This window comes from Anthonomus grandis, chromosome 9 (genome assembly GCF_022605725.1).
Source record: "Anthonomus grandis grandis chromosome 9, icAntGran1.3, whole genome shotgun sequence".
Classification (NCBI taxonomy): Eukaryota; Metazoa; Arthropoda; class Insecta; order Coleoptera; family Curculionidae; genus Anthonomus; species Anthonomus grandis.
In genome coordinates this window covers 29,995,776-30,021,471 of record NC_065554.1, presented here as the reverse complement: position 1 = coordinate 30,021,471, position 25,696 = coordinate 29,995,776, and the positions used below count along the sequence as shown (strand labels likewise).

General features: G+C 29.6%; 2 protein-coding genes across 5 annotated transcripts in view; one reads left to right on the top strand and one right to left on the bottom strand.

Moving 5' to 3' along the window:
* LOC126740801 (trafficking kinesin-binding protein milt) overlaps positions 1–16,396 on the bottom strand; it is a 102,488-nt gene extending 86,092 nt beyond the window's left edge. Inside the window, exons 1-2 of one of the 2 annotated variants that reach the window (XM_050446978.1) lie at positions 16,143–16,396; positions 10,429–10,540 (exon numbers count right to left, since the gene is read on the bottom strand). The gene's annotated coding sequence lies outside the window, so the exon portion shown is untranslated. Of the gene's footprint in view, positions 1–10,428; positions 10,541–10,918; positions 11,078–16,142 lie in introns of those variants that run through there. The other variant, XM_050446979.1, reaches the window with a different exon arrangement.
* Positions 16,397–16,683: 287 nt separating this feature from the next.
* Positions 16,684–24,261, top strand: LOC126740802 (protein tramtrack, beta isoform-like). 3 transcript variants are annotated; one of them, XM_050446982.1, is made up of 10 exons: positions 16,685–16,856; positions 16,908–17,135; positions 17,186–17,424; positions 17,470–17,640; positions 17,694–17,869; positions 17,923–17,997; positions 23,083–23,219; positions 23,283–23,499; positions 23,664–23,784; positions 23,841–24,261. In XM_050446982.1, the coding sequence occupies exons 2-10, from the start codon at positions 16,932–16,934 to the stop codon at positions 23,857–23,859; spliced, it is 1,359 nt and encodes a 452-aa protein (XP_050302939.1). In that variant the 5' UTR covers positions 16,685–16,856; positions 16,908–16,931; the 3' UTR covers positions 23,860–24,261. The 3 variants fall into 3 exon arrangements, with proteins under 3 accessions (XP_050302941.1, XP_050302939.1, XP_050302940.1); XM_050446983.1 differs by having other exon boundaries at positions 16,687–16,856; positions 17,482–17,640; XM_050446984.1 differs by lacking the exons at positions 23,083–23,219; positions 23,283–23,499; positions 23,664–23,784; positions 23,841–24,261 and adding an exon at positions 18,124–18,691 and having other exon boundaries at positions 16,684–16,856.
* Positions 24,262–25,696: the final 1,435 nt, after the last annotated feature.

Below are 25,696 nucleotides of genomic sequence, written 5' to 3'. Positions count from 1 at the left end.
CACATCTCGTGAGAGTCTATTAATAAAATGAAAAAATGATATAGAAAATAGAGGAAAAAAATAAATTCTCATTTATATATCCCTATCTCAGTCTAAAAATTAGAGAAGGATGGGAATAAAGTGATATTTTTTGGGTATAATTTAGACCGAATAAATCCAAAAAACACTATTTCCAGACGATCCAGACACTATTATTAAAATGAAAAAATGATATAGAAAATAGAGGAAAAAAATAAATTCTCATTTATATATCCCTATCTCAGTCTAAAAATTAGAGAAGGATGGGAATAAAGTGATATTTTTTTGGGTATAATTAGACCGAATAAATCCAAAAAACACTATTTCCAGACGATCCAGACACTATTAATAAAATGAAAAAATCATATAGAAAATAGAGGAAAAAATTGAACTCTCATTTATATATCCCTATCTCAGTCTAAAAATTAGAGGAGGATGGGAATAAAGTGATATTTTTTGGGTATAATTAGACCGAATAAATCCAAAAAACACTATTTCCAGACGATCCAGACACTATTAATAAAATGAAAAAATGATATAGAAAATAGAGGAAAAAATTGAACTCTCATTTATATATCCCTATCTCAGTCTAAAAATTAGAGGAGGATGGAATTAAAGTGATATTTTTTGGGTATAATTAGACCGAATAAATCCAAAAAACACTATTTCCAGACGATCCAGACACTATTAATAAAATGAAAAAATCATATAGAAAATAGAGGAAAAAATTGAACTCTCATTTATATATCCCTATCTCAGTCTAAAAATTAGAGGAGGATGGGAATAAAGTGATATTTTTTGGGTATAATTAGACCGAATAAATCCAAAAAAACACTATTTCCAGACGATCCAGACACTATTAATAAAATGAAAAAATCATATAGAAAATAGAGGAAAAAAATAAATTCTCATTTATATATCCCTATCTCAGTCTAAAAAATTAGAGAAGGATGGGAATAAAGTGATATTTTTCGGGTATAATTAGACCGAATAAATCCAAAAAACACTATTTCCAGACGATCCAGACACTATTATTAAAATGAAAAAATGATATAGAAAATAGAGGAAAAAAATAAATTCTCATTTATATATCCCTATCTCAGTCTAAAAATTAGAGAAGGATGGGAATAAAGTGATATTTTTTGGGTATAATTAGACCGAATAAATCCAAAAAACACTATTTCCAGACGATCCAGACACTATTAATAAAATGAAAAAATGATATAGAAAATAGAGGAAAAAATTGAACTCTCATTTATATATCCCTATCTCAGTCTAAAAATTAGAGGAGGATGGAATTAAAGTGATATTTTTTGGGTATAATTAGACCGAATAAATCCAAAAAACACTATTTCCAGACGATCCAGACACTATTAATAAAATGAAAAAATCATATAGAAAATAGAGGAAAAAATTGAACTCTCATTTATATATCCCTATCTCAGTCTAAAAATTAGAGGAGGATGGGAATAAAGTGATATTTTTTGGGTATAATTAGACCGAATAAATCCAAAAAACACTATTTCCAGACGATCCAGACACTATTAATAAAATGAAAAAATCATATAGAAAATAGAGGAAAAAAATAAATTCTCATTTATATATCCCTATCTCAGTCTAAAAATTAGAGAAGGATGGAAATAAAGTGATATTTTTCGGGTATAATTAGACCGAATAAATCCAAAAAACACTATTTCCAGACGATCCAGACACTATTAATAAAATGAAAAAATGATATAGAAAATAGAGGAAAAAATTGAACTCTCATTTATATATCCCTATCTCAGTCTAAAAATTAGAGGAGGATGGAATTAAAGTGATATTTTTTGGGTATAATTAGACCAAATAAATCCAAAAAACACTAATTCCAGACGATCCTGACACTATTATTAAAATGAAAAAATGATATAGAAAATAGAGGAAAAAAATAAATTCTCATTTATATATCCCTATCTCAGTCTAAAAATTAGAGAAGGATGGGAATAAAGTGATATTTTTTTGGGTATAATTAGACCGAATAAATCCAAAAAACACTATTTCCAGACGATCCAGACACTATTAATAAGATGAAAAAATCATATAGAAAATAGAGGAAAAAAATAAATTCTCATTTATATATCCCTATCTCAGTCTAAAAATTAGAGAAGGATGGGAATAAAGTGATATTTTTCGGGTATAATTAGACCGAATAAATCCAAAAAACACTATTTCCAGACGATCCAGACACTATTATTAAAATGAAAAAATGATATAGAAAATAGAGGAAAAAAATAAATTCTCATTTATATATCCCTATCTCAGTCTAAAAATTAGAGAAGGATGGGAATAAAGTGATATTTTTCGGGTATAATTAGACCGAATAAATCCAAAAAACACTATTTCCAGACGATCCAGACACTATTATTAAAATGAAAAAATGATATAGAAAATAGAGGAAAAAAATAAATTCTCATTTATATATCCCTATCTCAGTCTAAAAATTAGAGAAGGATGGAAATAAAGTGATATTTTTCGGGTATAATTAGACCGAATAAATCCAAAAAACACTATTTCCAGACGATCCAGACACTATTAATAAAATGAAAAAATCATATAGAAAATAGAGGAAAAAATTGAACTCTCATTTATATATCCCTATCTCAGTCTAAAAATTAGAGGAGGATGGGAATAAAGTGATATTTTTTGGGTATAATTAGACCGAATAAATCCAAAAAACACTATTTCCAGACGATCCAGACACTATTAATAAAATGAAAAAATCATATAGAAAATAGAGGAAAAAAATAAATTCTCATTTATATATCCCTATCTCAGTCTAAAAATTAGAGAAGGATGGGAATAAAGTGATATTTTTTGGGTATAATTTAGACCGAATAAATCCAAAAAACACTATTTCCAGACGATCCAGACACTATTATTAAAATGAAAAAATGATATAGAAAATAGAGGAAAAAAATAAATTCTCATTTATATATCCCTATCTCAGTCTAAAAATTAGAGAAGGATGGGAATAAAGTGATATTTTTTGGGTATAATTAGACCGAATAAATCCAAAAAACACTATTTCCAGACGATCCAGACACTATTAATAAAATGAAAAAATCATATAGAAAATAGAGGAAAAAATTGAACTCTCATTTATATATCCCTATCTCAGTCTAAAAATTAGAGGAGGATGGGAATAAAGTGATATTTTTTGGGTATAATTAGACCGAATAAATCCAAAAAACACTATTTCCAGACGATCCAGACACTATTAATAAAATGAAAAAATCATATAGAAAATAGAGGAAAAAATTGAACTCTCATTTATATATCCCTATCTCAGTCTAAAAATTAGAGGAGGATGGAATTAAAGTGATATTTTTTGGGTATAATTAGACCGAATAAATCCAAAAAACACTAATTCCAGACGATCCTGACACTATTATTAAAATGAAAAAATGATATAGAAAATAGAGGAAAAAAATAAATTCTCATTTATATATCCCTATCTCAGTCTAAAAATTAGAGAAGGATGGGAATAAAGTGATATTTTTTGGGTATAATTAGACCGAATAAATCCAAAAAACACTATTTCCAGACGATCCAGACACTATTAATAAAATGAAAAAATGATATAGAAAATAGAGGAAAAAATTGAACTCTCATTTATATATCCCTATCTCAGTCTAAAAATTAGAGGAGGATGGAATTAAAGTGATATTTTTTGGGTATAATTAGACCAAATAAATCCAAAAAACACTAATTCCAGACGATCCTGACACTATTATTAAAATGAAAAAATGATATAGAAAATAGAGGAAAAAAATAAATTCTCATTTATATATCCCTATCTCAGTCTAAAAATTAGAGAAGGATGGGAATAAAGTGATATTTTTTGGGTATAATTAGACCGAATAAATCCAAAAAACACTATTTCCAGACGATCCAGACACTATTAATAAGATGAAAAAATCATATAGAAAATAGAGGAAAAAAATAAATTCTCATTTATATATCCCTATCTCAGTCTAAAAATTAGAGAAGGATGGGAATAAAGTGATATTTTTCGGGTATAATTAGACCGAATAAATCCAAAAAACACTATTTCCAGACGATCCAGACACTATTATTAAAATGAAAAAATGATATAGAAAATAGAGGAAAAAAATAAATTCTCATTTATATATCCCTATCTCAGTCTAAAAATTAGAGAAGGATGGGAATAAAGTGATATTTTTCGGGTATAATTAGACCGAATAAATCCAAAAAACACTATTTCCAGACGATCCAGACACTATTATTAAAATGAAAAAATGATATAGAAAATAGAGGAAAAAAATAAATTCTCATTTATATATCCCTATCTCAGTCTAAAAATTAGAGAAGGATGGGAATAAAGTGATATTTTTTGGGTATAATTTAGACCGAATAAATCCAAAAAACACTATTTCCAGACGATCCAGACACTATTATTAAAATGAAAAAATGATATAGAAAATAGAGGAAAAAAATAAATTCTCATTTATATATCCCTATCTCAGTCTAAAAATTAGAGAAGGATGGGAATAAAGTGATATTTTTTGAGTATAATTAGACCGAATAAATCCAAAAAACACTATTTCCAGACGATCCAGACACTATTAATAAAATGAAAAAATCATATAGAAAATAGAGGAAAAAAATAAATTCTCATTTATATATCCCTATCTCAGTCTAAAAGTTAGAGAAGGATGGGAATAAAGTGATATTTTTTGGGTATAATTAGACCGAATAAATCCAAAAAACGCTATTTCCAGACGATCCAGACACTATTAATAAAATGAAAAAATGATATAGAAAATAGAGGAAAAAAATAAATTCTCATTTATATATCCCTATCTCAGTCTAAAAATTAGAGAAGGATGGGAATAAAGTGATATTTTTTGGGTATAATTAGACCGAATAAATCCAAAAAACGCTATTTCCAGACGATCCAGACACTATTAATAAAATGAAAAAATGATATAGAAAATAGAGAAAAAAAATAAATTCTCATTTATATATCCCTATCTCAGTCTAAAAATTAGAGGAGGATGGAATTAAAGTGATATTTTTCGGGTATAATTAGACCGAATAAATCCAAAAAACACTAATTTCAGACGATCCAGACACTATTAATAAAATGAAAAAATGATATAGAAAATAGAGGAAAAAAATAAATTCTCATTTATATATCCCTATCTCAGTCTAAAAATTAGAGAAGGATGGGAATAAAGTGATATTTTTCGGGTATAATTAGACCGAATAAATCCAAAAAACACTATTTCCAGACGATCCAGACACTATTAATAAAATGAAAAAATGATATAGAAAATAGAGGAAAAAATTTAATTCTCATTTATATATCCCTATCTCAGTCTAAAAATTAGAGAAGGATGGGAATAAAGTGATATTTTTTGGGTATAATTAGACCGAATAAATCCAAAAAACGCTATTTCCAGACGATCCAGACACTATTAATAAAATGAAAAAATGATATAGAAAATAGAGGAAAAAAATAAATTCTCATTTATATATCCCTATCTCAGTCTAAAAATTAGAGAAGGATGGGAATAAAGTGATATTTTTTGGGTATAATTAGACCGAATAAATCCAAAAAACGCTATTTCCAGACGATCCAGACACTATTAATAAAATGAAAAAATGATATAGAAAATAGAGGAAAAAATTTAATTCTCATTTATATATCCCTATCTCAGTCTAAAAATTAGAGAAGGATGGAATTAAAGTGATATTTTTCGGGTATAATTAGACCGAATAAATCCAAAAAACACTATTTCCAGACGATCCAGACACTATTATTAAAATGAAAAAATGATATAGAAAATAGAGGAAAAAAATAAATTCTCATTTATATATCCCTATCTCAGTCTAAAAATTAGAGGAGGATGGGAATAAAGTGATATTTTTCGGGTATAATTAGACCAAATAAATCCAAAAAACACTATTTCCAGACGATCCAGACACTATTAATAAAATGAAAAAATGATATAGAAAATAGAGGAAAAAATTTAATTCTCATTTATATATCCCTATCTCAGTCTAAAAATTAGAGAAGGATAGAATTAAAGTGATATTTTTCGGGTATAATTAGACCGAATAAATCAAAAAAACACTATTTCCAGACGATCCAGACACTATTATTAAAATGAAAAAATGATATAGAAAATAGAGGAAAAAAATAAATTCTCATTTATATATCCCTATCTCAGTCTAAAAATTAGAGAAGGATGGGAATAAAGTGATATTTTTTGGGTATAATTAGACCGAATAAATCCAAAAAACACTATTTCCAGACGATCCAGACACTATTAATAAAATGAAAAAATGATATAGAAAATAGAGGAAAAAAATAAATTCTCATTTATATATCCCTATCTCAGTCTAAAAATTAGAGAAGGATGGGAATAAAGTGATATTTTTTGGGTATAATTAGACCGAATAAATCCAAAAAACACTATTTCCAGACGATCCAGACACTATTATTAAAATGAAAAAATGATATAGAAAATAGAGGAAAAAAATAAATTCTCATTTATATATCCCTATCTCAGTCTAAAAATTAGAGAAGGATGGGAATAAAGTGATATTTTTTGGGTATAATTAGACCGAATAAATCCAAAAAACACTATTTCCAGACGATCCAGACACTATTAATAAAATGAAAAAATCATATAGAAAATAGAGGAAAAAATTGAATTCTCATTTATATATCCCTATCTCAGTCTAAAAATTAGAGAAGGATGGGAATAAAGTGATATTTTTCGGGTATAATTAGACCGAATAAATCCAAAAAACACTATTTCCAGACGATCCAGACACTATTATTAAAATGAAAAAATGATATAGAAAATAGAGGAAAAAAATAAATTCTCATTTATATATCCCTATCTCAGTCTAAAAATTAGAGGAGGATGGAATTAAAGTGATATTTTTTGGGTATAATTAGACCGAATAAATCCAAAAAACACTATTTCCAGACGATCCAGACACTATTAATAAAATGAAAAAATCATATAGAAAATAGAGGAAAAAATTGAACTCTCATTTATATATCCCTATCTCAGTCTAAAAATTAGAGGAGGATGGAATTAAAGTGATATTTTTTGGGTATAATTAGACCGAATAAATCCAAAAAACACTATTTCCAGACGATCCAGACACTATTAATAAAATGAAAAAATGATATAGAAAATAGAGGAAAAAAATAAATTCTCATTTATATATCCCTATCTCAGTCTAAAAATTAGAGAAGGATGGGAATAAAGTGATATTTTTCGGGTATAATTAGACCGAATAAATCCAAAAAACACTATTTCCAGACGATCCAGACACTATTAATAAAATGAAAAAATGATATAGAAAATAGAGGAAAAAATTTAATTCTCATTTATATATCCCTATCTCAGTCTAAAAATTAGAGGAGGATGGAATTAAAGTGATATTTTTTGGGTATAATTAGACCGAATAAATCCAAAAAACACTATTTCCAGACGATCCAGACACTATTAATAAAATGAAAAAATCATATAGAAAATAGAGGAAAAAATTGAACTCTCATTTATATATCCCTATCTCAGTCTAAAAATTAGAGGAGGATGGAATTAAAGTGATATTTTTTGGGTATAATTAGACCGAATAAATCCAAAAAACACTATTTCCAGACGATCCAGACACTATTAATAAAATGAAAAAATGATATAGAAAATAGAGGAAAAAAATAAATTCTCATTTATATATCCCTATCTCAGTCTAAAAATTAGAGAAGGATGGGAATAAAGTGATATTTTTTGGGTATAATTAGACCGAATAAATCCAAAAAACACTATTTCCAGACGATCCAGACACTATTATTAAAATGAAAAAATGATATAGAAAATAGAGGAAAAAAATAAATTCTCATTTATATATCCCTATCTCAGTCTAAAAATTAGAGAAGGATGGGAATAAAGTGATATTTTTTGGGTATAATTAGACCGAATAAATCCAAAAAACACTATTTCCAGACGATCCAGACACTATTAATAAAATGAAAAAATCATATAGAAAATAGAGGAAAAAATTGAATTCTCATTTATATATCCCTATCTCAGTCTAAAAATTAGAGAAGGATGGGAATAAAGTGATATTTTTCGGGTATAATTAGACCGAATAAATCCAAAAAACACTATTTCCAGACGATCCAGACACTATTATTAAAATGAAAAAATGATATAGAAAATAGAGGAAAAAAATAAATTCTCATTTATATATCCCTATCTCAGTCTAAAAATTAGAGGAGGATGGGAATAAAGTGATATTTTTCGGGTATAATTAGACCAAATAAATCCAAAAAACACTATTTCCAGACGATCCAGACACTATTAATAAAATGAAAAAATGATATAGAAAATAGAGGAAAAAAATAAATTCTCATTTATATATCCCTATCTCAGTCTAAAAATTAGAGAAGGATGGGAATAAAGTGATATTTTTCGGGTATAATTAGACCGAATAAATCCAAAAAACACTATTTCCAGACGATCCAGACACTATTAATAAAATGAAAAAATGATATAGAAAATAGAGGAAAAAATTTAATTCTCATTTATATATCCCTATCTCAGTCTAAAAATTAGAGAAGGATGGAATTAAAGTGATATTTTTCGGGTATAATTAGACCGAATAAATCAAAAAAACACTATTTCCAGACGATCCAGACACTATTAATAAAATGAAAAAATGATATAGAAAATAGAGGAAAAAAATAAATTCTCATTTATATATCCCTATCTCAGTCTAAAAATTAAAGAAGGATGGGAATAAAGTGATATTTTTTGGGTATAATTAGACCGAATAAATCCAAAAAACACTAATTCCAGACGATCCAAACACTATTAATAAAATGAAAAAATGATATAGAAAATAGAGGAAAAAATTGAATTCCCATTTATATATCCCTATCTCATTTTGAACATTAGAAGAGGATGGGAATAAAATGATATTTTTCTTGTATAATTGGACCAATTATTGTATGTTCAACTCTAGTGTATTATATATCCATACTGCAAGCTCTGTATATCATAAGAAATTTTAAAATAATGAGTATTTCCGTTACACCTGTGCCGCCAACACAAACCATCGAAAGAATGTCACTCTATTTCGTTTTTTCATTTAATTTTAGACCGTCTCCAGCCTCCAGATTCTTAAATGACTTACGGTCGACAACACAAAGACAAAGAAATATTCGTTTACAAATTTAACAACTTTAGAATTGTATAGAAAACGTCCTACCCTTAGATTAAATGGTATCAGTATAATAAGTTCACTTTTTTACTTACTTATCTTGCTGCAAAAAAACAGCTCACAAAATATTTGATAAAAAACACCGAACCATCCCTTAAGAATAACCTTATCGCGAAAAGACACTTTAGCAACGAATTTCGCCATACTAATGATTGTTTTAGGGAAAACTAGGTTACCCTTACAATATAACTACCCGTCCCATGTTGGTTCGGTTTTGATCGATATATTTCACGAAATCGAGTTATTTTTATGCGTTGAAGTATAAAGGTGACAAGTCAGAGTTTGTTAATCTAAAAATAATGAAATTCATCAAAAGTCTAATTGTCATTTCTATGTCAGTCTAATGGATGGACATAAAATGAGCTTTTTATACTATAATTGAATGTTAACATGAGGCTCTCCAATACATTTGCCTAAAATCCTTATAAAATAACTAAACAAACATGTGTCACTCATACAATCCTTTCAAATTGACGGCCACCATATGGAAATTAATGCAACAGACCTAACAAACATTAGGATATTATTAATATGCACAAACCAGATAAGATAATGTCTCGGATAAGGTTTCTCATAAAAATTTGCGTCATAATGGGAAATTTTGTATGTGCCGCGGCACACGTACAAAAACAGCACAAATTAAAGAGATTCAAATAGATATAGGTTTTAATATTAATTTCTGAGTATCATGCACGCATTGGCTAAATATTAATGTAGAATAGCAATATTTTGTATTGCTAAATTTCTATAAAAATTTTTATGACTTTTTAAACATTGTATTAATGTTTTTGACTGTTTTTGTTACTATTTTTATTTACTTTCCTATTTTCTTACTTTTTACATTTAGTATAAGAAATTTGACCAGGTACATTTATGTCTTTTGTACCCAGTTTTGTATATATTTATTTAGTACTTGTATTTTGGTTTCTATATTTGTGTGTTTTGCTTTTTATGTATAAGGCATATTTGATTGATTGATTGATAGATATTGGTACTAAATTAAAAAGAGATTCATTACACACTAATCAGGAAGAAGAATTGATTTATATTCAGTAAATGTATTGTGTCACATTCAAGTATAAATAGTAGAAATTAACTTACCTGTAAGGGTGGCCTGATCAACCCGAGTCGAACTGGTACTAGTGGTAGCAGCGCGCTGGGCGCCACTTGTACCCTGGGCTGCCAGCTTGGATATGAACAACTATCACTATTCCTGAAAGGAATCAACAAGTTTCTGTATAAAAAGACTCGAATGTTAAAGTACTAAAATGCTAAAAGTTAAAAAATTCCCATTATATACCCAAAAATGATTTATAAGATGGTTTTGTTGTTTCAATCTTAACACTTTAAGTAAACACTTTGAGAAAGGCAAGTAAGAACAATGTAATAACAAATTGTAAATGTTAGGATATTCTCACTGTAATTGTGGTAACATGGGTAATAACTGGACATTCCTTTTTGTAATATTTCTAATAAAGGAGCAATGAAGGACAAGGAAACTTTTTCAATATAAACACCATATAGATCTCAGTCTTTCAATTTAGTGCAGGTCCCAACAAAACAAATATTTACACTTCTTATATCTACTTACAATTTGATATATTCTCTTCTCCTTCTATAGTTAAACCCTGAAAGTTCTTTTATATAAACTCACGCCATTATATCAACACATAAAATTCACACCCAAGGGTAGAAATGGTTATGACGTATATAAGGAACGCGAACAATCGCGGTACACAGTACAACCGCAAATATTACTAAGGGATTCCATCTGAATAATCTATAGAAAACGCTAATATATCAGATCAGATAAAAACGACAAAATTAATCATTGGATGTTATCTTAAATTAAACAAGCACTCATATTGCCGAACTGTCTTATATAAGTTGAAAAAACCACACAATCATAATAAGTATAAGTTTACGATCAATTGTACTTATAAAACAATAATACCTTTATTTTAAAAATTGTGTATTATATTTATTAGAAGAAGGGAGTGCCTACCAACTAACTAAACAAAACCAAACTAATCCAATAAAAAAGAAACAATTAAATTAAACTATAGGGAAAAGTTACAGGTCACCATAGAATAACCAGACAAACTCGTTAGCTCTCTCGTTAGCCTATGAGGTCACTAAGGGACCGTACTAAGATACATACCAAAATAAAGTAAGATTGAGTATAATAATAAGGACTAGAACAGCGAATTATAAAATTAATTTGATTCCACACTAAGTAGATTCTCTTTAGAGTTAAAACAATTATATTAAAAATATTTATATCACAGAGTTGGATCACTTTATTGAACTTAGCTGGCCAGATTCACACTAAATAACTTAGTCTTTGTAGGTCTAAGGGCTACCTTGTCGGCATATTCAGATTACTACATTTTTTGTTGTTCACTATATTATAAATATATAAAAATAACAGACTGAGCATCTCTCCTGTGACTTAAGATACTATGTTGAAATTAGTCAACATACTTCTGTAGGACACATATTATATTGTTTTACATAAAGAAACCTTAATAACCTAAATTATTTCAGGCAATTGAATATATTAAGCTTACATAGATCATATAAGCTTTCAATTCAACTGCCTGGAAGAAGGTATATATTTACTCCAGGCAGTTGAATATACAAAAGGATTTAGAATAAACAGAAGGAGGTTCAGCTGCCTAGAAACTTAGAAAAATCACATTAATCATTTTAAAAAATTGCAAAAAAAAATTCTTGTTCTATTTTGACTTCATTTTTCTCTATGAAAGTGTCAAAAAATATATTTAACTGTCTTGAAATTAACAGAAAAAAATCAGTTGCCTGAAAAGTAGTCGAAAATAGATTCAAGTGCCTGGAAACGTTCAAAAATAACTGGGAATAATTAAGAAAAAAAAATCGACTGCCTGAATAATATTGAACGAATCTGTTCAGCATTAAATGACAAGTTCATTTAATGCTGAACATAAAATAATAGTATGCATAAGATTAAAATAATATTATGCATAAAGGCCTGTAATTTTTTAATGAATTTCCAACTGCACTTAAATGCCTGGAATAAATAACTAGTTTCTTTTAAGCCTTAAATAAATAGACACTTTTTTTCCAGGCAACTAAACCCTAATGTTCTCTATAAGCTGAATATATTTTACTCCCTGAAAGACATAAACTTTAAAAATTTAAAACTTTAAAAAGTAAGTTAATAAGTAACTTAGAAAATGTAATAGGAAATAATTTATTTTTTTACTTGGAAATATTCAAGAAATAGCCTTAACTACCTGAAATAAATAAAAATTACTTAAAAATGAATTAATAAAAAAAGCGCATTTGTTCTTAATTCGACTGCCTAGAAGAAATTAGTTATTTATTCTAGGCAATTGAATATATGAAGCTTACATAGATCATATAAGCTTTTAATTCAACTGCCTGGAAGAAACTTTTTTTCAAACCTGCAGCATCACTAATTAACGAATTGGTAAATTTTAAGGATAAGGTCGGTTTTATAGATCTACAATAGTAATATCTATTATTTTCTTAGGAATATTGTTTGGAGCCTTTCGCACTAACGACGATCGAGGTTATGATTACTGTGAAAGAACCGGCTCATTTCAATAAAATGGATTCCTTTTTTCCCCTGTTACTTTTGTACCTGTATGCGATTTTATTATTTTTTTGTACTGAACGGAAATACAAACAATCTCAAAACACTTAGGGAGTTTCTTTATTGTTTTATCTTCACAAAAAAAAAAAAAGTTAATTCATTGAAAAAAGCAACATAGCGTTCGTAAGCTAGAATTTCAACCTTAAAATCGCTCTGCTGAAAAATCACAAAAATGCTCATGAGCTCCTTTTACCCCTGTGCCCTTCAAATGTGAATAGACACTTAATTATACCCTGCACCAAATAAAATTAAAACTATAAGTAGGATTAAGATTTTTAATGAAAGGTTTAAGGACTTTATCGTAAATAATTATGAAACTTTTTCTAAACTTATATGTCATAGGCTAGATAAATAGCATTTAATTCCACACTTGTAAATAAATAATTTTTTAAGAAATACCTAGTATATAAGTAATATTTCAGTGCACATACACGGGCATAACCTCCAGGTGCCAATTAAACCAAATTTTTAATTAAAAAAAACAGTGTCTATGAAAACACTATTTAAAAATCATTGAATCGTCATATTCGTCATCAAGCTCATGTGCCTTTATTTATTAAATAAGCTTAAATAATTCCAGGCACTTAATATAGCAATTATTGTTAGATATCTGATATTAATTAGTTAATTTATGGTTAATAAATCTTAGGAGGCTTAATAAAGTATTTATGAGGTCGGTGTACATGACCGATAGTTAAGGGAACTTTAAGCATCTAATATATGTTTTCATAATGGTTCTAATATAAGCCAAAAACAAAGTTGTTTAATGGTCCTACATAACAGAGTTTACACAAGCCAATATTAAAGCATTAAATACACATGAACATATATTTGAAATCAATATACAAGATTTAGATATTCATTAAAACAAACAAAAATTAAGATACAAGGTACTGCTTTAATTTTCTCATAAACTCCTTAAGAGGTAACATTTTAACAAGGTAATTATTTATTGTAAAACAGTGGTCTGTAAAAAGAAGGACCAGTTTTAATGTGATGAATTCTATGAAATGCTGTATGTATATGATTGTTGAAATTGTCCATGTTTTTTTGGGAAGTTTCATAGCTATTATTGTTCATTTTAACATGTAAGAGACATGAGTAGAATATATATATATAGGCTGGGAACAGTCAATATGTTGAGAAATGTGCTCTAGAGTCTGCCCTATAATTTAGAATTGGAGGAATTCTTATTGTCTTTCTTCGAATGGAGAAAATGTATGACTTTTGACAAGAATTCTTGATGTATGACTTCAAACAAGAATTCTATATGATATTCTTGATGAACTGATGTAAAATGGGGTTTAAAACAACCTATAATATACTAGCTATCACATAGCTTCTGCATATCCTTTATTAAATAAAATCTAATGACATCAAAATATGTTTTATTGTCACAAAAATAAAATATTCCATGGACAAAGCTACATTTTAACAAATCTACTAAACTAGTTTTAAATTGTCAAACATTTTATACATATCAAGGTAATAATTAAAAAAAAAACAAACAAAAAATTTGCTGGCATAAACATACAAACTAATAAAAAGTATTAATCTAATCATTAATCATTAAAATACTCCTTTCAGACAACTAATGCTTCATTGACTTTCTGAAACTTTAATTTCTTCAAATGTTTTTCAATTCCACAGACAGCCTATTGTATTGTATACTATGAATTGGATGACTTTAGTTTAAGGCTCTTATGTGGATACCATTTGAATCACCAACAAAATAACAGTCTTCTGCAGAAAGGGTAATGTGGCATAGTGTAGTCCAGAGATCAATTTCAGAACCTTTGCTGTTCCTAATCTATGTCAATGATTTTGCGAGTGCCCTGCCATCATGCAAAAGTTAAAATGGCCCCGCATACTGAGACTTGGTTTCTTTCAAATCGTTTAAACATTAACTTCAATAAAACTTAAATGATGATGTTTTTTAAACAAAATGAACATCCTAAAAAACTCTGAAAAAATCCAAGTTCTTGGAAGTAACTCTGGATGCAAAGTTGACCTTTGAAAGCCATTTTGATCACATAAAAAAAACTATGCTCGGCGACATACATTCTTCATAATATTTAAAAAATCATAGAACAGAAATCAGGATAATAGCTGGAATTAATTACTGTGATGATCCTAAGCATTTCTTCAAAACTAAAGATCTTGACACTTTCACCACATAGATTGCTGCGGCTCTCCTGCATATTTGAAAAAACCTCTTTTTAAAAACCTCCTGGAATGCTCCTAACTTTTTTAACAAGTTATTACATAATATAAGAAATATTTCTCTAAATTCTTTTAAATATAACATAATATATAGAATTTCTTATAGAAAAATTTCTCTATTTCTTTAAGGAATTCATGGGCTATCAGGTCGCAGACCCAGAATTTTAATCTGTATTTTTGTACCTATCTATGTATAAGCGAACTATTTTAATATTGTGCTCACCTTATTTCTTTATATGTGTGATATTATTCAATTGACAATGTTATAAATATTCAAGGTTTTTTATGTAAAATATATGAACTACATAATATATGTACTACCTTTAATCCTCTCTAGGATTCTCTCAATAAGATAAAATCAATACCTAGATCACTACTCTCCAACCCAATTGTATACCATTGCAACTTACTGGTTGAAATCTACCTGGAAGTTATAATTCCGATCATTTAAATTACTAGACTTTGCAAATTTCCAGCATTCATAGCAAGAGTTGTGAAGGAGACATAATGAAAACCTTCAATTAAATTCCAAAAAGTGAACCCTATAGAAACCATATTTGCAATTCTAAGGAAACAATACTAACTATGCAAACTAGTGTATAATAAATGCTAATTGAAACCAGAAATATCCTGTGACTGGATGCCATGTACCCATACAACTTTAGATTTTTTACACAACATTCCAAATTACATAATTAATCAATTCTGGGCATGTTGTGTTTAATAAATGTTATGAAAAATACAAATTTCTCTACAGATGTCCTATACTAAAAAAGATTGATATTATTAAAACTGTACAGATAAAATGAAGTTGGTTTGAAGGCCACTGAAATGTTAGTAGTACTGCCAAGCAACACGCACATATTAGTAAAAAAAATAAGGATGATTCATGCTTGATAAATGACAATCCTTCTGGACCATGCTCCACACTTACTTTTATTATGCATTTCATATTTCGGATCCCAAAAAGCCGAAAATTAAAGAAAAATAATCGGAAAAATCAATAGTGAAGACGTTTCAAAACAAACAAAAAAAAAATAAATTAAAACCGAGGGGAGCGGTAGTTTGCGGTATTTTTGTACGCGAAAGGGCCGATATAAACGATTTAGATTTAAAAATGACTCAGTCCAAGAAATTTCCAGGATTTCAGCCCAAAGAATAAGCACTAACCAGTCCAACCACCAACATTTGGGCAAAAATTTAATTTTTATTTGACAGTTGCATGTGACTTTGACGTTTGTCACTGTCAAGTTTGACAGACAGAGGGAGGCAGTGCTTAGGGTCCTGAGTTGTAATTTTTATGTTACAGCGTTTCTTACGATCTGGAATTACTTATTAATGCCAATTAGTTGTTAATATTTTAATTTATTTTAATATTAATAAAATTTGAAATAGTTATAATTTAATCTTTTATAAAAAAAACCAACCGCTTTTAAACTTGGCAACATTGGACTATAAAGGAAACTCTAGGCACGCCCGATCAATATCCTGGCAAAATGTATAAAAAAATATAAAATAAATAATAAGTATAGTTTAGTATATAATTAAGATAAATATGAAGTTTTCAATGTAAAGAATTAAGCTTATAGTTTATGGTAATATTGCCCATATAATGTTTTTAAAGCTTCTATCAAAAATATACTCAAAGGTCTGTCCTTTAAAATTATGACTACTTACATACTATGGCATATTATTTCAGCATTAAAATGAAATAAGAACAAAAATGGTTGATCCAGATGACCATCAAACCGATCAACACTTTTGTCTAAGATGGAACAATTTCCAAGCAAATATAACGTCTCAGTTTGAATTGCTAAGATCAGACGAGGATTTCACCGATGTTACCATTGCATGCGATGGCCAAAAACTGCTGGCACATAAAGTTGTTCTTTCAGCTTGCAGTCCATACTTCAAGGAGCTGTTTAAGGTGCTAAATTAAGATTAGTTCACTTTTAAATATAATTCCACTTGTTCCAGGCTAATCCGTGTTCACACCCAATAATTTTCATGCGAGATGTTGAGGCTAGACACATCATCTCCTTAATGGAGTTTATGTATGTCGGAGAGGTGAATGTGTCACAAGCCCACCTATCAACTTTCTTAAAAACTGCTGAATCTCTGAAAATTAGAGGGTTAACTGACACCTCTTCTGATCCCGATCATGTGGTTGAAGAGTCTGGATTATGTTTGAAACCACAGACCATAAGAACTGCGAGGTATATCAAAATGTGAATCATTTATTTTATTATTAAAACTACTAGTTTGTTTTGCAGAAGTAACATTCTAGTCAATAAAAACAAGCCAAATAAGATAAGCCAAATCCCATTTTCAAGCACCATAACTTCTAGTCAAGATGTAGCTTTAGATGTACCAGTTTTGCCAAGTGTTGCTAGTCCTGTCCCAAAACGAAGTAAATCTGAGACTGAAATTAGGTCAGTACAGTGCCAATTTTATGGAAACTTTGAATATATTTTGGTGTTTTAAGATTAAGGAAAGATGACTCGATGACACTAAACCCATTTGCATTACAAACTGAATCAAGAAGTCCCATAGATCTCATGCCTAAAATGGAACTTCCTGATTATACTTCTGAGGATGATAACGAGCAGGATGATGAATCTTCAAATTTTTATGTGAAAAATTGTGGTGGTGACTTATTAGGTGATGATTAAGCAGTTTGTTGAGCATATTTGTAAAACAACCATAAATTTTAGGCAATATGGAAATGTCCCCTCAACCGTCAAGTTTTTTGGCAAAAGATTTATTGGATCCAGACATAACTTCACAAAGTAAGTCTTTTAAAGTCAAATTTAGCGGTAGGGCTTAAATCTCTCATTCTTGCTCAAATATTATTGCTATGTCTTGCTTGCAACAAACATAAAGTAGACTTTACATGAATTTTTTGTTTGTTGCAGGCAAGAATAAAGGCCAAAAGTTGCACTCCTTGGACCCCCATCCCTGTCCCGATTGCGGAAAAACCTATAGTAACTTATCAAATTTAAGGCAGCACATGAAACTGGTGCATTTCCCGACTGCTGTGCATTGTAATAAATGCAACAAGGAATTTAAAGCGGATTTATACTTTAGGCGGCATATTAATAGTGTACATAAGCAGGGTTTTGAAATTAGGTCCAATTTTAATAAGGATAATGACTATGATAATGTTTATAAAGGACATTTGCCTTATAGTCGAATTCCTTGATGGTAAATTGGCATAAGGTGTTGGTGTAGGGCTTTATTTAAAATTTAGGTTCTGTTTTATATTGTGAAGATGTTTTAGATGCTTTTTATAGCAAAGGGACAATAAAAAAAAATTTCTTGCCTTTTTAGGGTTAAAATTAAATTAAGTCATATAATGTAAGGCAATGAGGATTTAAATTTTAATTTCCTTTCTCTTTTTTTAAGTATATGAATAAATAAGGTCTTTCATCACCACTATAAGAAAATATTACAACTAGAACTATTGCTGTATCAAAATAAATATAGTAATAAAACCTAATTAATTTAAATAAAGTGTATATAATTAATTAATTAAATGCAATTCCTAACAACCCGTAGCAACAAGCATTATAAGTTTTTAATATCTAATCAATAACAAATAAACAAAATGCAACTATCATGCATTAGTTAACTAAAGGCAGAAATTTGTTCACTCATGAGTTTTTTTGGAAGTCAAAAAAGCTTTATTGTTTAATCACCGAGATATTGTTAACAAACCTGTCATAAAAATTAAAAGTACCTATTCTTATATTAAGTTTACAAACCTTACTCCGTAATTAAATTTTTGGTAATTCTGCATATACAAGGTACGACAAAAAGGATACTTTTTTTTAAATGGAATGTCAATTCCTATTCAATGAGAATTCCTATATATGTATCTTGACCTAAATTAAAGATATGATTTTCAATTATTGTAACTTATCTATTTTAACTTATCTATCCGCTGGCTTATGTACTTTTAGCTCCTTCAATAAATTCTCATTTGAATAACGCTTTCTTTCGATGAACCATTTTTTGGATCATTTTCTCTTTGATTTCCTTTTTCTTTTATAGAGTATAAAGAGTGCCCCAACTACTGCTAATGAAACTGGTGTTGGCACAAGGTGCCTCATTTTATTCAACAAGCAAATAATAATACTCTAGTTTTTAAAAATAACTTCACACAACTGTCTTTGTGTTTCATGAAACATAAGAGTCGATGCCTGCATCGCAGCATACATCAAGGTGTGTGGGCCGCTTTAGTGCTACAAAGCGCGCATCTTCTTTTGGTACTTCTTGTATGACTGCTGTCTTATCTCTAAGGGTACGTAAGGTTTGTATTTTTTTATTTCAACATCTGATGGTGCAACCAAATTTCTCTTTCGATTTACAAGCGTTTCCGAGATTAAACCGTTTATGACGCTTCGTCTAAAATCTTTAGCAGACATTTTTGGTAACTCCAACCTATTATAAATAATATTGGAATTTACAGTTGATGCATCTAATAAGTAAAAAAATATTCGATGCCACCACTTTTTACTGCGATGGTCAATCTTGTAGGTAGTTAGAAAGTCTTTGGTCAAATATGTCGACTCCATTCATATTAGAATTGTAATCGATTATAGATTGAGGACATGGAATTTCAGTAATTTGTTCACTTCTTTCTTTTCTTTTTACTACATCTTCTGGCTGATGAAAATTTGATGACATGTGAACACATCGACGGTCTTTCCATTTTGCAGCTAACAATCCGGTACTGCTTGTAAACCATTGCACATCACCGCGTTTCAAATTCTTGTCTGGTTTAAATTTTGGCATATGACGACGATTAACATTTACGATTCCAACAGCATGGATTTTTCTTTCTTTCAATAATTGTTGAAATAGATCGACGCTAGTAAAAAAATTATCAACATATAACACATGATCTTTATTTTCTAAGTATTTTATCAAATTTGTAACGACTTTTGAACCAAGGCACTTTTTTATCTCACCAGTAGGTGACTTTCCAGTAAACAAATCGAATTTTAGGCAATAACCAGATTTATCAGCTAACATCCACATCTTATACCCCCTTTTGATTAGAATCACTACTGGAAAATCACCTACTGGTGAGATAGAAAAGTGCCTTGGTTCAAGAGTCGTTACAAATTTGATAAAATACTTAGAAAATAAAGATCATGTGTTATATTTTGATAATTTTTTTACCAGTGTACAAATCAAATTTTAGGCAATAACCAGATTTATCAGCTAACATCCACATCTTTGATTGGGTTTTTTGGCGTGTACTGCTTAAGGCTACTACGACCCTTAAATTTAATCATTGACTCATCAACTACAACTACTTGATTAGGAATTAGGCGTTTTTCAAAGTTATGAGTCAACAGTTCTAGCATAGGGCGAATTTTATAGAGCTTACCATAGTCTGAGGAAGATTTTGGAGGCATCAGAGAATTATTATTCAGATGGAGATGATTCGAAAGCCATCCAAATCTTTTTTGGGTCATTACTGAGCTGATAAAAGCATCATGCAATTCGGGAGCAGTTGACCAACATCCTTATAGTTGGGACTACGTTTGATACCCATTAACAAATTTATGCCCAGAAAAGCATTAATTTCACACTGATTTGTAGGGACATAGCTTTTCCCAGTTGAAAGTTTTTCCTGCTCGGCATAAAGATTTGTTTGAAACACTAAAGTATCAATAAATTCCTTAGTAATAAACAGTTCAAAAATCATATACGGTGTTGGATCATTAATGTCTTTGATAAACTGAGGAATTCCAGAAGGTTCGCTAAATTGAGGAAGAGGATCAGGTCTATGAACATTAGACCAAGCAGGAATTTTACCTTTTGACCACTGCTGTTGTAGTTCGGAAAGGGGGATATTATTACTTGAATCTTCCTCCTCAGAAACCGGCAGATCTTCTTCCATATCTGTAATATTTGTAGGAACTAAAGTTTCGTCCTCTATATCGGAGGAGTCCATATCAATTTCTGACTCAGACCCCGAAGGCAGTGTATCGACATAAAATGTGAAAACATCTTGTCGAACTTGCATTGTTCTATTTATTTAATGTAACACGACGTTTCGGTTGGTAAGTATCTCCAACCGTTATCAAGTGGAAACTCAGTTTACACTTGATAACGGTTGGAGATACTTACCAACCGAAACGTCGTGTTACATTAAATAAATAAGACAATGCAAGTTCGACAAGATGTTTTCACTGTACCATTGTCTACCACCTTCAAAGACATAAAATGTGTCGATTTGTGTGTTGACTTCATCGTAAGTCAAACCTCCTACCGTCTTAAATGGCAATGGCTCCATACCTGTAAGAAAATATTGTATAGGTATTTTATAATTAGTGAAACTCAATATTCTAAGTGGAGCGGTGGTAGTAAAAAAGGACCACATAAAAACAATGTTCTTTTTACAACATACTAATAAATATATGTAAATTAAATATCTATACTTACTGGAATGATGTAAGCTATCGTTAAAATGTCCACGGAGCGAGCTCCAATAGGTGGTTTAAATTTTGTGCTCCGGCAGCGCATTGCAAAGCAACATCAAAATATGGTCTATTTTTTGAACCACTGTATTTCTGTATTTTGTTATTTATTCTGTATTTTGTTATTTATTTGCCGGAATCGATCTCTATAGTAAAAGGTATTTGATAGTCTAGAGCAAATACTAGTTACATGGCAAAAAATGCAACTAGTATTGTTGCTAGATAAAACTAATATTTTTACCATTTCTATTGCTATTGATTATGAGAGTATGTAATAAGCTAAGAAAGAGAGTCTGAAGCAATTAAGAATTTACTGAAAAATGATGTTTTTATGAAAGTAATTGCTTCTTCAATAGCATGTGGTTCTGCTGTAAGTATACTGCTATTTAAATTTATTTCATAACTTTGTGAAAAATGTTTTGAGAAAAAAGCTCAGCTGGTATGTGAATTTGTCTTTGGTCCATATGTGGTCGGCACATTTATACTTAATGATGGTGTAACATTAATTTCAGTATGGATTCTTTATTGAATTAAGTTAGATTTAGGTTTAGATTTATATTAAGGTATATGATCCAGGGTGGAAAATTCAAATTCAAAAAGTGCTTTATTGTCATAAAATATAAATGCTGTTGACAAAGCATAATATAATAAAAACCTAAACAGTACATACATAAATATTAAGACTTTAATTTTTTTTTTAATCTACTATAAAAAACATATCTAAATTAATTGATATACTTAATGATAACAAGCAATCAATATTTAAATATTAGAGCTCATCCTGATAGAATTTATCCACACTCTAATAAGCCCTATTTTAAAGTAGTTTTTTTTAATTGACAGCGAAAATGTTGTTTAAAGACTTGGGTAATTGGTATATTGAGGAATTGGTAAAGAAAGAAAGTGAATTTGACGTGTTTCGTGTTGAGGAATAGGCCCTCAGAGTTCATCACGGTTTTTAATGATAAAGAAACGTGTCTCCAGTATGAAAAGGGATGTAAGAGTTAAAATTCTTTGAGTCACAAATTGTGGCCTACATGAAAGCGGACTGGTTTTTTTTTTTGGACTACTTCAGGGAGTTTTATATCATACACTTTGAGTGATTTCCATAGTTTTATCTTAGGTGGAATAGTTTGGTTGCTTCGGGTATATAAATCTTCTGGTATTTGAAAATATTTTTTATATAATGGATGATTTGGTTGACACCATAGTTTAGAAGTAGTTGTATGCGTCTGAAGTCGACAGGTGTGATTCCTGTTATACAATTATTGTCACAATACAATCCTTGAACAGAGAATATGCTTTATTCCCAGTAATTTTTTAAATAACCATTGCGGTCTTACGCTGGAATAGGTCCTAAATAAAAACGGTTTGTGTCAGATTTCAGAATAAGGCGCCGTAGGTTATCGGACCACTGGATGCCGTACAACTTCCATTCCGCCACCAATCCTACTGCCTACTACGACACCCCGTCCAGGTTCTTCGAGAAACGAGAACCGGAAAGGCGTAATAAATTGGTAAAACTCTACTATTTCCTCAATAATGGTATTTTATAGCCAGGATAAACCGTTCATATCCAGGTGAAACTGGGAGACGGTATAGAGATCTACGAGGATCAACTGCGTAGCATCAAGTGGAACGACTATAGGAAATTAACGAGGGGCTTGGCCACGATTTTATTTAGTCCTGCGGAATTGGCCACGTGTTCCGTAACGGGACAGAGATGGAGTAGGGCGGGAAACGGGGAAAGACCGGTGAAACCGGCCCTGGATCGTGCCAAAGTACAAGCGATTATTTGTAAGGGCATTAGAATTTTGTAATATATTAATGCTTCGGGGAAAACTTTAAAATTTATATAACTAGATTAAATTTCTCGAACATAAGGTGCCAAAAAAGGACTATACATTTTTTTAACTATTATACATAAAAATTAACGATTAATATTTTTTTATTTATTGTAGCGTACGTTGCCGCCCGATTCCCCATGGTAGAAATAAGCCGAATCAAGCAAGTGCTCGCGTATAAATGCAAAGAAAATTGTACCGCTTTAAAAATGAAAGCGGTAAGATATTATGGTCCCAGGTAAGTCTATACTGTCCATCTCTTACCTTAACAGTTGATTCAAATCATTATTTTAGCGATCAACGTAACGATTAATTAATGTATTTGTATTGTGTTAATTAATGTAGCCAAGACTGTACTGCAATAAGATGCCAAATTAGAATTCTCAGTGTCAAAATATAATTTAATGCTCAATTTAGGGGATCTTAGTGATAACGTATAGTGTCTAGAAGTTAGATCAAGTTTATAAAAAGAAACACCTTGAGTTGCCAAAGAAACTTTTGAAGTGACCCGTTTCATACTATAAAAACATCAGACTTCATCAGACTTCTGAAGCTATCGATCTATAGAGGAATTAATTGTTTATTTGTTGAATATTTTTAGTTCAATAAAACAGATTTTTTGTTATTAACTAATGCTATTTAGATTGTTAATTATTCGAATTTTACTACACAATTTTAGGTTTTTATTAAATGTTTAATAAACTTGTGCCATTAACGCATTGGATTTTTTTTTCAAGTATAAAGTTCAACATAGGGCAGACCTAACTTTTATTACTTTTCATTAATATTTAAAACACAACGCATTCATAACAGAATTAAAAACGATCAAGATAATTTTCGGTAATGGTTCGCTAAACCAAATTTTCGATTACACTATCCTTGAATTACGATGCATTTAATTATAAGAGAAATAAAAACGGGGCTTCTGCAATAGTATTTAATTCCTGTTGTTAATTAATTGAAGGTTAAGAATAATTAATTAAAAATTAGATGGGGCAATTAGCTTAGGAGATTTAGTCGCCGTGCTATTGAAGTGATATAAAAATTATGATTTAACAGATTGCATTTAACCCAGAAGGCTTAAGTTAGCATGAGGTGATCAGGGCATTGCTTAAGACCCAAGTATTTGTTAAAAATTCATAGATATGAACACTGGAGTCTTGTTTTAAATAATTCAAATTCGTATTGGCGCAAATTTTGAAAGTTGAAAATCCAGTGTCGTTATTGAAGAAAAAAAGAAACCTTTAGGTCAACTGTCAATCAATAATTTCTTCCTGACATTTGACCTGCCTTAAAAAGAAGAAGAGTAGAAACCTTTATGTCAACTGCCTACAAGAAATCAATAATTTATTCCAGGCATTTGAAGTGTCTTAAAAAGAAGAAATGTTTGACTTAACTGCCTGTGAGAAATCAATAATTACTTTCAGGCATTTGACAGAAGAAGAAAAAGAAGAGAAGAAACGTTTGATTTAACTGCCTATAAAAAATCAATAATTTCTTCCTGGCATTTGACCTGCCTTAAAAAGAAGAAAAGAAGAAACCTTTATGTCAACTGCCTATAAGAAATCAATAATTTATTCCAGGCATTTGAAGTGTCTTAAAAAGAAGAAATGTTTGACTTAACTGCCTGTGAGAAATCAATAATTACTTTCAGGCATTTGACGTCCTTGAAGAAGAAAAAGAAGAGAAGAAACGTTTTACTTAAATGCCTATAAAAAATCAATAATTTATTCCAGGCATTTGAAGTTTCTTAAAAAAGAAGAAATGTTTGACTCAACTCCCTGTGACAAATCAATAATTACTTTCAGGCATTTGACAGAAGAAGAAAAAGAAGAGAAAAAACGTTTGACTTAACTGCCTATAAAAAATCAATAATTTCTTCCTGGCATTTGACCTGCCTTAAAAAGAAGAAGAGAAGAAACCTTTATGTCAACTGCCTATAAGAAATTAATAATTTATTCCAGGCATTTGAAGAGTCTTAAAAGAGAAGAAATGTTTGACTCAACTGCCTGTGAGAAATCAATAATTACTTTTAGGCATTTGACGTCCTTGAAGAAGAAAAAGAAGAGAAGAAACGTTTTACTTAAATGCCTATAAAAAATCAATAATTTATTCCAGGCATTTGAAGTGTCTTAAAAAGAAGAAATGTT

Bases quoted from the DNA above. Each gene is read 5' to 3' on its own strand.
- LOC126740802 (XM_050446982.1), top strand. From the start codon at position 16,932: ATGGTTGATCCAGATGACCATCAAACCGATCAACACTTTTGTCTAAGA. The intron at 23,220-23,282 runs GTAAAACTCTAC...GTTCATATCCAG, and splicing joins CGGAAAGGCGTAATAAATTG to GTGAAACTGGGAGACGGTAT. The intron at 23,500-23,663 runs GTAAGGGCATTA...TATTTATTGTAG, and splicing joins CAAAGTACAAGCGATTATTT to CGTACGTTGCCGCCCGATTC.